Raw genomic sequence first — 12,819 nt, forward strand, 5'->3', positions numbered from 1 at the left:
GAAAACAACAATGACACTATTGCTAAAAGAGAGTATTTGTAGTTAGTCATACATGGAGGAAGTGATAGTCCATGACATCTTGTACAAAAGAAATAAAATTGTTAACTCCAAAGAAATGAGAAAAAATAACACTGAACCTTGCAAGCCATCATGAATATGAGTCTACTCTGACAAAGGCACAAGTGCATAATGAGCCAAGTATGAGAACTAAGATTAAGAATGTAAGAACTATGAGCAGGAATAGGCTGTCTGGCCCTTCGAGTCCGCTCCGCCACTCTATAAGATCATGGCTAACCTTTTTGTGGACTCATCTCCACTTACCCGCGTTTTCACCATATCCCTTAACTCCTTTATTTTTCAAAGAAGTATCTACCTTAGCTTTCGAAGCAATTGCTGAAGTAGTGTCACATACTTCCCTGGGCAGGGAATTCTATAGATTAACAACCCTCTGGATGAAGAAGTTCCTTCTCAGTTCTGTTCTAAACCTGCTTCCTCTAATCTTGAGGCCATGCCCTCTTGTCCTAGTCTCACCTACCAGTGGAAACATCCTGTCTATTTCTATTTTATCAATTCCCTTCATAAGTTTATGTGTTTCTATCAGATACTGCCTCGTTCTTCTGAACTCCAATGAATATAATCCCAATCTACTTAGCCTCTGCTCATAAGCCAACCCCCTCAACTCCAGAATCAACCTAGTGAACCTCCTCTGCATCCCCTCCAGTGCCAGTACATCCTTTCTTTAAGTAAGGAGACCAAATCTGCAACAATACTCCAGATGTGGCCTCAGCAGCATCTTGTATAGCTGTAACATTACCTCTCCACTTTTAAACTCGAGCCCTTTAGCAATGAAGGACAAAATTCCATTTGCAAAGGACCACTTGAGCTAGTGTAATGCTTGTATCAAATACCAGGTTAAAGAGCTGCATGTGACACCTGACATATAAACAGATCATAGATGAAGCTTTGAATAGACAGTTTTTCTCTCACAGGAATGAATTATCTTGTCACCATTTAATTAATTTTCTGATTACAGGGAGTTAGACTGATTGATGTCAATGACCACCCATGTGATTGGAATATGCTTGAAAGCGTACTTCAGTTGTTGCGCACTCCTGACATTGTGATGATTAACAATGTTTTCAATTCACGACTGAAGACTTTAGTCACTTCATGTAGTATTGGGAAATTCAACACCATGCATTGTCTCTACATTATCCCCAAGTTAAATGGAAAAGTTGAAGTGGCATTGAAAATTGTCAAAGGACTGTAAAGATTTGACAAAATTCAACATAGATGTGTACAAAGCAAGTTTTGAATCCAGGATAATATCTTCTGAACACATAGAAAGTATTCCAGCACAGACAAATGTCATTCCATACCGAAAGTGCTCTATTAATATTGAAAACAAAACCACTGAACACAAAAATAATAACAGGCATGAGTGACAAAACAAAGGTGAAATGACAGAAAGACAAATTTCACTTGGATGAAATGCCAAGTCATTGCCAGAGCTGAGCATTGGAGAACCAGTCACAGTGCAACGTTCTCAACAACTATTAGCCAATCACACAACTAGGGACTTGTATGGAGCAGTTGTTACCTTGATCGTGCACGGTGAACAAGAGTGAGCATTGAGTCTGTAAACTTTCATGTAATTCAGAAAAATAAATGTTTAGAACCTTGAAAGTGTTTTAAATTGCATTTAACCAAACTATGCTTGATTGTAAGCAATTACCAAAGGAGCCAGTAGAAGCTATTGATAAACACTGCATTTTATTTCAGTGCTTCTAATTATTAAGGATAATTGTATAGAAGCCAATTGCCTCTCATTAGATGGTGACTTGCAATAAACAAGCCATGTATTAAGTCACATTCTTACATCTTTATTCAACCAACATGATTTTCAATAATCTGCTCATGATTGCATCTTCTTGCCAGGGAAAGAAAAATCTAGTATGATTTCAGAATTAATTGTAAGTCGTGAACTTTTGCCTTCTTTAAGAAAATAGATTGTTAACAAACTGAGGCATACTAATAACTGGTTAAGTTTATGAAGAATTATGCAGATCAGTTAATAACCTTCCTCCATCTCACCTAAAAATACAGTCATTTTTAAATTATAGTATTGTGTTTGAGTTTAGTGTTGGTTACTTTTGTGAAATCCAGCTCTGTGTAGTTTTATTATTCTGTGAGATCCACCATCAACATCACTTACAGACACTTGCAAAATAAACTGCATATTTCCCATTGATTTATATATCAAATTTGAATGTTGTAACACAACCTATGGTACTGATAAAACTTAATGTCTTCAGATTTATTTTGTACTCAAAATAAGTTTTGTGATCTTTAATACTCTGCAGTTGTTATTCTATGCAGAGAGGAAGGAAGTGGTAGGTTACAGCGGGATATAGATAAGTTGCAGAGCTGGGCGGAAATGTGGCAAATGGAATTCAATGTAGCTAAGTGCGAAGTCGTTCACTTTGGTAGGAATAACAAGATGATGGATTACTGGGCTAATGGTAGGCTACTTGGTAGTGTGGATGAGCAGAGGGATCTTGGTGTCTATGTACACAGATCTCTGAAAGTTGCCACCCAGGTAAATAGTGCTGTGAGGAAGGCATATGGTGTACTGGGCTTTATTGGCAGAGGAATTGAGTTCCGGAGTCCTGAGGTCATGTTGCAGTTGTATAAGACTCTGGTGAGGCCTCATCTGGAGTATTGTGTGCAGTTTTGGTCGCCATACTATAGGAAGGATGTGGAAGCTTTAGAACGAGTGCAGAGGAGGTTTACCAGGATGTTGCCTGGAATGGTAGGAAAATCTTATGAGGAAAGGCTGAGGCACTTGGGGCTGTTCTCATTGGAGAAGAGAAGGTTTAGGGGAGATCTGATAGAAGTGTATAAGATGATTAGGGGTTTAGATAGGGTAGGTACTAAGAACCTTTTACCGCTAATGGAGTCTGGTGTTACTAGGGGACATAGCTTTAAATTAAGGGGTGGTAGGTATAGGACAGATGTTAGGGGTAGATTCTTCACACAGCGGGTTGTGAGTTCATGGAATGCCCTGCCCGTATCAGTGGTGAACTCTCCTTCTTTATGGTCATTTAAGCGGGCATTGGATAGGCATTTGGAAGTTATTGGGCTAGTATAGGTTAGGTAGGATTCGGTCGGCGCAACATCGAGGGCCGAAGGGCCTGTACTGCGCTGTATCCTTCTATGTTCTATGTTCTATGTAGTTGTCTACATGTTGGTGTGTAGGTGGATTGGGAAAGTTGGAATTTTGGGGGGAAGCAGGGAACATGAACAACCCAGAAGCAAGTGCAGTGAGTTCGACAGTGGATTTTCAACTGAGTTACATTTGTTATCATTTTGCTTCTTATTACTGATGAGAATACTCTCAACTTTATAATTTATGAGCTTTTAGTTTTTTTCTTAAATCTACTTCTCTGCTACAGTTGTAATTTTGAATGTTTTTCCACAGGCCTAGCGAATAACTTCAACTTTTTACATTGGATTCGGACCGTCTACAGTGAGTCAAGGAGGTTTGTAAGAGTTTCATAGCAATAGCTTTGCAGAAATGTGAAAACAAACTATTCAGAACCTAACTCTATTTTGTTGAAAGTTATTTACTCGTTACTTCATATGTACTCTGCAGTAATCAAGATCTTTGGTTCATTTTCTGCTGATGCTTCACCTGAGCTGTTTTCTAGACAGCTTTTGTAGTGGTGATTTGCATTTCACTTACAAGAGCAGGTTCTTGATCTGTTGTGTACGGAATGAGAAGTAAACTTTGCAATGTAGATCTTATTCTAACCACATGGTAGCCATCTAGCCAACTGAGCAAACCAGCATCCATTGCAACTTTTGTTACACACAAAATCCTGCAGCAAATTTTATGGCTAAATTTGAAGCTGATATTTAGATTCAAAGAGAGGTGCATGTGAACAACTGTGTATCACATTATCACTTTCTTCAAATGGTGCAACAATTTCAATATGTAGTACGGTAATTGCATTCCTGAGCATTTTGGCATAGCCAGTTAATTACTTTGCTACCCTGAGACTTCTTATTCTGCTTCTTCCATATGCCAGATAGTACTGTGGAGATGTCAGATGAGAAAATAAATTATACCACAACTTCATTAAAATACAGGATGAAACGATAGGAATTAGGATTTAATGTGAAGATTTCCTGCAGAACATTCTATTGCAGAGTTTCCCTTACAGAATCCTGTCACTGCATATTTATTTTCTGGTTGAGTCCTTTTGACAGATCACCCTGTTGCTTAATTGAGTTAAAACACAGTGTGATTTTTCCAAGATTCATTCAACAGATGATTCACATTTTTTAACACTATAAATATTGAGTATTTTCCCATTTCTGTTCACAGTGGAAATACTTCCACACTCAAATAGCTGAGGTCTGATACTTGACGGCTACAATTTACAACAGAAATTAATTAATGTGCTAAAGCCTGAAGTGGAAAATAAAATTATGTTATCAACTAGTATATAGTCCTAATACAAGGTGATAATTTTATTTTCAGTTGGCTGTTATTGGCATTTGCTAGAATATTAATCTATAGTAAAAGTCACTTCCTTGTCCATACTTAAACATTGTAATTTTTATGTCATTACTTAACGTTGCAAACTACACTGTAAACAATTCTAGTGGAAAATCTGTACAATAGATGTAAAAGTGTTCAACAAGGTATGCCCATTCCTTTGAATAGATTTTTTAAAAATGGAGAAACTGCAAATTTTCCAATGTCTATTCTTGTGCACACTTGGAATACAGAAACAGAAATTTCATCTTTTAGTTGTTTAAGGAAGAAACCAGAATGACAATATTGGTAAGAGCAGTGGGGACACAAAACTGGTTATTGATGGGTAAAAGTGTGATGGAGACAATGGCTCAAATCAAACCAAAAGCATTTTAGGTCCATTATTCTAGAAAGTTCCTTCCCAATAGCAGTTAAACTCTGTGTCTCAATACTGGCAGGTGCTAGGAACTCAAGCAATTTTCCCAAACAGACTCTGTGCGCAGGCACACATGTATTCAGATTCTAGGATCAACATCAGTGCTAGTAAGCATCTTATTAAACCATGTACAGACTTCCTGACCAAGAATCACCAGCAGTCAAGTCTCATATCTAAGTGCCCATTTCTGTCAAAATCCAAGTTACCACTTCACAATAATGTCAGATAAAACTCATGCCAGTGTGCACTCACTTTAGATTTTGTTGCTCCCACATAAGTAAGTCTGTTATTTGCTCTGTGCTGTGTATTCTAGCATTTAAACCTTGTTATGGCTGAAAATAGGGAGACTTATTGAATTCAATCTCTGCAAGACTTTTAGAATACCCTTTACTAAATATGAAATTTAACTCTGTCATTTATAATCAGTGCCTGTTATTCATACTTCATAAAACTGTACATTCTGTGTTAAAGAACAGACAACAGACAAAACTGTAAAATCCTACTTAGCCTACATTACAAGATGAAGGCTTTTTGAAAATATTTGCTCTTGAACTGTCAGAACATTTAAATTATTGTGAGCATCTGTGTGTGTTTATAAAGCATAAACCAGTCAGTTGGTATCAAGTATCTGAAAGTTTATTCATATAATTATTTTGATCAACAAGAGTAATTAATGCCTTTTAATCATGATTTTCTTTTTGCTGAATGTGTGTTGCTGTTTTCAACAAGGAATTAAAATATCTTGTTCCTTGTTTCCATCTTCTTAATTTTGGTCCCCTTGAGTTTTGAAACATCAACAAAGGAGAAGCATGACTTTTTTCCAAGCTTCTGCCAAAGCCACTTTAAAATGACTACTAACAGGGCCAGCAAAGCAGCTTCTGTGCAACTTGTGCCCAACCTTCCTCTCCCTCTTTTGGATGTTCTGAACTGTAGGTTAAAATTGAGAACTTACTTGCTTGACCATTCCTTTGCTTTGTTATTCTGTTTGTGGCTCCAGGACAGATTGCTGATCCTGACTCTCAGTATAAATTAATTCAATCAGATTTTGAAATATTATGTTTGCATTTATAATCAAGTATTGACCGCAACCTATTTCTTGATTTCAGGAAAGGATCACCACATGAGAAACAGATTATTGTGACACCCTCATTTACAACAGTGGGTATGGCGACAACTCAATTAACCGAAGAGAATGCTGACTTTGCATCCAGAGACCGCTACCATCATTCCTCAGTTATTAGTCGTGAAATTCTCAGCCGTCATTTGAACTGAATCTCAACTCTCTGTTGATGTTCTTCTTTTGTGACTGTGTTTGGTTGGCAGGCCTTAAAGGCTGTGAAAATTCTGTTGTAAAACTTAACTGTGTGTTTACATGAAGTACATTTGCTTTCAAACGACATGAGTAAGAATAGATTCAATGAAATATTAGGGTAGCTACAACGTTACTGCAGAGGAATACAGCTAACTTATATGCAAATTTTTAATAATTGTGAATGTATGAATGGTTTTACTTGTTTTTTTTAAAAGAGGTTTCCTTAAGTATACATATATTATGGATTAATTCAGGTTTTTGCCAAGATACTTGGAGTAACTTTAACAGAAATGCTGACATATTTTTCTACCATCTTTGCCAACCATATTACAAGTAGTAGATGACGTAGTGCTGAAGTGGATGCATTACGTTAGTTTTGGCAGGATTGCTGGCCACTCCTAATTTTCTGCGTTAAAATTCAGGAGTCAAAAGAAAGCAGATCTTCATTGTCAAGCCTTTTTTTTTAACAAAAATGTTTGGATTCATATTGTGAGTAGGGTTTTAACAACCTGGTTTTTGTGGCAGTTTGGGTGCAGAGAACCTTTCTTATGGATAAAAATGTCTTTCTCTTTATTCCTTGCACCGAAGCCGAATATTTTCTTTCTTAACCTGAAGCTGCAAGAATATATGATGCCACCAAAGAAAGGAAATATTCAAATAAGTTCTATGGGTTGGTGAGCTCAGTTGGCTGGATTCATCAGCATGGATTAAATTCCCACACCACTTCGGTTACCATGAAGGTCCCATTGTGTCAACCACTCTGCTCCCCTGAGGTATGATGACCCTCCTGGTAAACCACCACCAATCATCTCTATCTAATCAGAGAGCAGCTCTAAGGTCTGGTAAGACAATGGCATCTTTACCTTTACTCTAATCTCTTGAACTGGAGACCAGACAAAATTTGAAATATGTCAATTCCCCTGCAGCAGTAGTCACCGCTCATAAGCTACTGAAAATTTGAAAATAATCATATTGATACGGTGTAGAAAGGAAGTGCTGAAAGATTATTAACTCAGTGCGACAGTTGTATCACTGTAAGATGTAGGAGCAGAAGTAGGCCATTCAGCCCATTGAGTCTACTCTGCCATTCAATCAGATCATAGCTGATGTGATAATTCTCAACTCAATATCACAGAGACTTGGTTGAAGGAAGGGCATGATGATTGGCAATTAAATGTTTCAGGATATAGATGCTTCTGACAGGACAGGGAGTGAAATAAAGGGGAGGGTGGAGTTGCATTGCTGGTCAAGGACCATATCACGGCTGTGCTAGAGAAGCTAACTATGGAGGTCTTGGATAGTGAGGCATTATGGGTGGAGCTGAGAAATAAGAAGGGTGCAGTCACACTGTTGGGGCTGTATTACAGGCCTCCCAACAGTGAGCGTGAGGTAGAAGAACAAATAGGTAACAGATTATGGAAAGATGTAGAGGCAGTAGGGTAATGGTGATGGGAGATTTTAATTTTCCCAACGTTGACTGGGATACATTTAATGTCAGAGGTCTGGATGGGGTAGAATTTGTAAGAAGCGTCCAGGAGAATTTTCTAGAGCAGTATATCAATAGTCCGACGAGGGAAGGGACCATATTGGATCTGGTACTGGGGAACGAGCCAGGACAGGTGGTAGAAGTTGGAGTGGGGGATTTCTTTGGGAACAGTGACCACAATTCTGTAAGTTTTAGAATACACGTAGATAAAGAAGAGAGTGGTCCTAAGGGAAGAGTACTAAACTGGGCCAAGGCCATTTATATCAAAATTAGGCAGGAGCTCGGAACTGTGGATTGGACACAGTTATTTGAAGGGAAGTCCACATTTGAGATGTGGGAGGCTTTCAAAGATAAGTTAAAGATAGTGCAGGATAGGCACATCCCATTGAATGCAAAGAATAGGAAGAGCATGATTCGTGAACCGTGGATGACAGGAGAAATTGTATGACTAGCCAAGAGGAGAAGGGAAGCATACATAAGGTCTAGGCAGGTAAGAACAGAACGGGTCCTGGAAGAATAGGACAAGTCTTAAACGAGGAACCAAGCAGGCTGAAAGGGGTCATGAAATAGCTTTAGCGAGCAGAATTAAGGAGAATCCCAAAGCATGTTATTCTTCTATAAGAAGCAAGTGGGTAACTAGAGAAAGGATTCGTCCACTAAAGGATAGTGAAGGAAGGCTGTGTGTCAAACCTGAGAGAATGGGTGAGATTCTGAATGATTACTTTGCATCAATGTTCACTGAGGAGAGGAACATGAATGTTGAGATTAGAGATAGAAGTTTCATTAGTCTGGATCAAGTTGGCATGAAGAAATCTATGTTGGGTAGGCTAGAGTTATTAAGGTGGACAAATCCCCAGGACTGGATGGGAGGCGAGAGAGGAAATAGCTGGGGCCCTGACAGATATCTTTGTGACATCCTTAAATACAGGTGAGATGCCGGAGGACTAGAGGGTTGCTCATGTTGACCTCTTGTACAAGAAGGGTAGTAGGGATATTCAGGGTAACCACAGACCAGTGAGCCTGACATCAGTGGTGCGAAAGTTGCTAGAGAAGGTACTGAGGGATAGGATCTATTTATATTCAGAAAATAATGGGCTTATCAGTGATAGGCAACATGGTTTTTGTGCGGGGGAGATTGTGCCTTACCAACTTAATAGAGTTCTTCGAGAAAGTGAAGGAAGGGCTGTTGATGTCATATACATGGACTTTAGTAAGGCATTTGATAAGGTTCCCCATGGTAGACTAATGGAGAAAGTGAAGTCATATGGTGTGCAGGGTGTTGTAGCTAGGTGGATAAAGAACTGGTTGAGCAACAGGAGACAGAGACATGTAGTTGAAGGGAGTTTCTCGAAATGGAGAAAGGTGATTAGTGGTGTTCCACAGGGGTCAGTGTTGGGGCCACTGTTGTTTGTAATATACTTAAATGATCTGGAAGAGGGCACTGTTGGTATGATCAGCAAGTTTGCAGATGACACGAAGTTTGGTGGAGTAGCAGAAAGCTTAAGGGACTGTCAGACAATACAGGAGGATATAGATAGACTGGAGAGTTGAGCAGAGAAGTGGCAGATGATTTTCAATCCAGACAAATGTGAGGTGATGCATTTCAGCAAAACTATTTCTAGAGCAAATTATACAATGACTGGAAGAGCCTTGGGAAAAGTTGATGGGCAGAATGGTCTGGGAGTGCAGGTTCATTGCACCCTGAATGTTGCTACACAGTGGGATAGAGTGGTTAAGAAGGCATATAGTATGCTTGCCTTCATTGGACGGGGTATTGAGTATAAGAGCTGGCAAGTCATGTTAACATTGTACAAGACATTGGTTCGACCGCATTTAGAATACTGTGTACAGTTCTGGTTGCCACATTACCAAAAGGATGTGAGAAGGTTTACGAGGATGTTGCCTGGTATGGAAGGTGCTAGCTATGAAGAAAGTTTGAGTAGGTTAGGTTTATATTCATTAGAAAAAAGGAGATTGAGGGGGGACCTGATTGAGGTTTCTAAAATCATGAAGGTTATAGACCGGGTGGATAGAGACAAGCTTTTTCACAGGGTGAAGGATTCAATAACGAGAGGTCACTCTTTCAAGGTGAGAGGTGGAAAGTTTAAGGGGGATACATGCGGCAAGTACGTCACACAGAGGGTGGTAGGCATTTGGAACGCGTTGCCAGCAGAGCTGATAGAGGCAGGTATGGTAGATTTCATTTAAGATACATCTGGATAAATGCATGAATAGGTGGGGAGTAGAGGAATACAAATGCTTAGGAATTGGGCGACCGGTTTAGACAGTACATTTGGATCGGCTCAGGCTTGGAGGGCCGAAGGGCCTGTTCCTGGGCTGTAAATTTTCTTTGTTCAATTTTCTGCCCATAATTATTGATTCCCTTCATGATTAGAAATCGGTCTCTCTCAGCCTTGAATGTAGGACTGATTGCAAAAAATATATAAAATCCAGAACATTAAATAATATTTAATAATGTAATGCATATTAACTTTGGGATTGCTGAACAAATTTGAAAGAACTGTGGATACTGGAAATCAGAAATTGCTGGAAAAGCTCAGCAGGTCTAGCTGCATCTGTGAAGAAAAAAACGGAGTTGACATTTCAGGTCCAGTGATCTTTCTTCTGAACTTTCTTCAGTCGACCCTGGTTTTATCTCCACAGATGCTGCCAGACCTGCTGAGTTTTTCCAGCAATTTCTGTCTTGGGTCCAGAATTGCTGGATGTTAGTTTCAAAATTTCCTTTCACATTATTATTTTTACAATTGTTACCAAATACAAAGAAAGCCTGCATTAAATGAATAGAAATGATTACAAATGTAAGAGACTTTGAATCACTTTTAAAGTGCATTATATCCATGATCAAGTAACTGAAATACTCTAGAAAAATAACAATAAAGAAGAACATTATTATGAATGAAACCAATTGAATGTATCTCATTGTTCTCCAGCTTAAAATGAATATAAATAGTTCCAGATATTTGAACAATGGGCTACATTTAAAAAGATGATGTTTCAGGTATAGTCAAGCTGCACTTCCTATAAGGAAATAATGGGGCAAAAATAGGGTTTAAAGAAAATCCAAAGCTCCTTGGATGACAAAAGAGGTAGAAATTGTGGTAAAGTAGAATAAAGAATGCTTATGACAGATTTCAGGTAGAATATACAATCAAGAGCTAGTATGAATATGTAAGATTCAGTGGGCTGGCGAAGGTAAATAAGAGAAGCAAAGGCGGAATATGAGTTGGGTTTGGCAGCTAATGTAAAAGAAGAAGCAGTGGAACCAACTATGGACCAAAAAAGGTATTTACACATGGAGACAGAGAGATGGCTGAGATATTGATGAACTCTTTGCATCTGTGTTTACCAATTAGAAGTTATTACCCAGGCCATAGTGAAAGAAGGAAAATTAGGCACGGATTTTCATTTGATAAGGTGGTATTGAATAGATAGCTTGTACTTCAGTGACAAAGTGCTGGAATTAGATGAGATGCATCAAAGGAAACTGAGGGAAGAGAGAACAGATATTGCAGAGGCCCTCGCAATAATTTTTCAGTCTTCCTTTGACTCAGGGATGATGCTAGAGGACTGAATAATTGAACAAGTGTTCAAAAATGCATGCAAGAACAAGCTAGGTAACTTCAATAAATAGGAATTTTCCAGAAACAATATTTCTGGACAAAATACATAGTCACATGGTCAAATGTGGGTTAATTGAAGAAAGCCAGCATGAATTTCTTAAGGGTAAATCACATTTAACTAAGTACTTGGAGTTTTTTTAAAGTAACACAGAGGTTTGATCAGGGTAATGCTGTTGATATGGTATACATGGACTTCCAAGAGGCATATTACACAGTACCAGATAGTGGATTTGTGGGCACAGTTCATGGTTCATGGCTCATGGCATAAAGGGGTAACAACACACATAGGAAACAGTGAATAATGGTAATAGATGTTATTCAAATTTGGAGAAGGTTTGTATTAGAGTTCCCCAGGACTCAATGCTGGAACCTTTGCTTATCCTGATATATATTAATGATCAGGACCCTGGTGTACAGGGCACAATTTCAAAATTTGTGGTTAGTAGAATGCTTTGAACATTATAAACAGTGAGAAAATATAAAACGCAGCAGCAAGAGTTTCAGCTCTTGAGTCTTAACTCCACTTTCTTGCCAGTTCTCCAACCCTTTAACCCATTACTAATTAAAAATCTGTCTATTTCCTTATTAAATTTATTCAAATCTCAACATCCATGGCACAATGGGCAGTGAATTCCATAGATTCACAACCCTTTGAGAGGAGTCATTTCTCTGCATCTTTGTTTTGAAGTTGCCACTCCTCCACTATTATGATCTCTCATTCTAGATTGACTCACACAAGGAAACATCCTGTCTACATCTGCTTTGTCAACCTGCATTAGCATCTTATATACCTCAGTTAAAATTCCTCTCATTCTTATAAACTCCAGAGAGTATAGACTTGAAAGCTCAATATCTCAAGACAAACTCCTCCTCTCTCAAATCAATCTAGTCAACTTTCTCTGAACTACCTCCAATACAACTACATGCCTCTTCAAATAAGGGGACTAAAACTGTTGACAAAACTCCAGGTGCAGTCTCAATATACAATTGATGCAGGAGTAGGCTATTTGGTTCTTCGAGCCAGCACCACCATTCATCATGATCATGGCTTAATCACAATCAGTCTCCTGTTCTTGCCTTATCCCCATAACCCTTGATTCCACTATCTTTAAGAACTCTATCCATCTCTTTCTCAAAAGAATCCAGACACTTGGCCTCCACTGCCTTCTGGGGCTGAGAATTCCACATATCCACCACTCTCTGGGTGAAGAAATCTCTCCTCAACTCTATTCTAAATGGCCTACCCCTTATTTTTAAGCTGTGTCCTCTAGTTCTGGACTCACCCATCAGTGGGAACATGCTTCCTGCCTCCAGAGTATCTAAACCATTAATAATCTTAAACAACTCAATCAGATCCCCTCTCATCCTTTTAAACTCAAGTATATACAAGCCCAGTCACTC

General features: G+C 38.7%; 1 protein-coding gene across 4 annotated transcripts in view; it reads left to right on the top strand.

The window, feature by feature from the left end:
- The window catches only part of slc12a8 (solute carrier family 12 member 8), a 150,086-nt gene extending 139,470 nt beyond the window's left edge, over positions 1 to 10,616 (top strand). For all 4 annotated transcript variants that reach the window (XM_060827162.1, XM_060827164.1, XM_060827165.1 and 1 more), the window contains exons 14-15: positions 3,482 to 3,542; positions 6,086 to 10,616. In XM_060827162.1, coding sequence (XP_060683145.1) covers positions 3,482 to 3,542; positions 6,086 to 6,251 — 227 coding nt within the window. In that variant the 3' untranslated portion in view covers positions 6,252 to 10,616. The remainder of the gene's footprint in view (positions 1 to 3,481; positions 3,543 to 6,085) is intronic.
- Positions 10,617 to 12,819: the final 2,203 nt, after the last annotated feature.

The sequence above is a fragment of the Hemiscyllium ocellatum genome, chromosome 7 (assembly GCF_020745735.1).
Source record: "Hemiscyllium ocellatum isolate sHemOce1 chromosome 7, sHemOce1.pat.X.cur, whole genome shotgun sequence".
Classification (NCBI taxonomy): Eukaryota; Metazoa; Chordata; class Chondrichthyes; order Orectolobiformes; family Hemiscylliidae; genus Hemiscyllium; species Hemiscyllium ocellatum.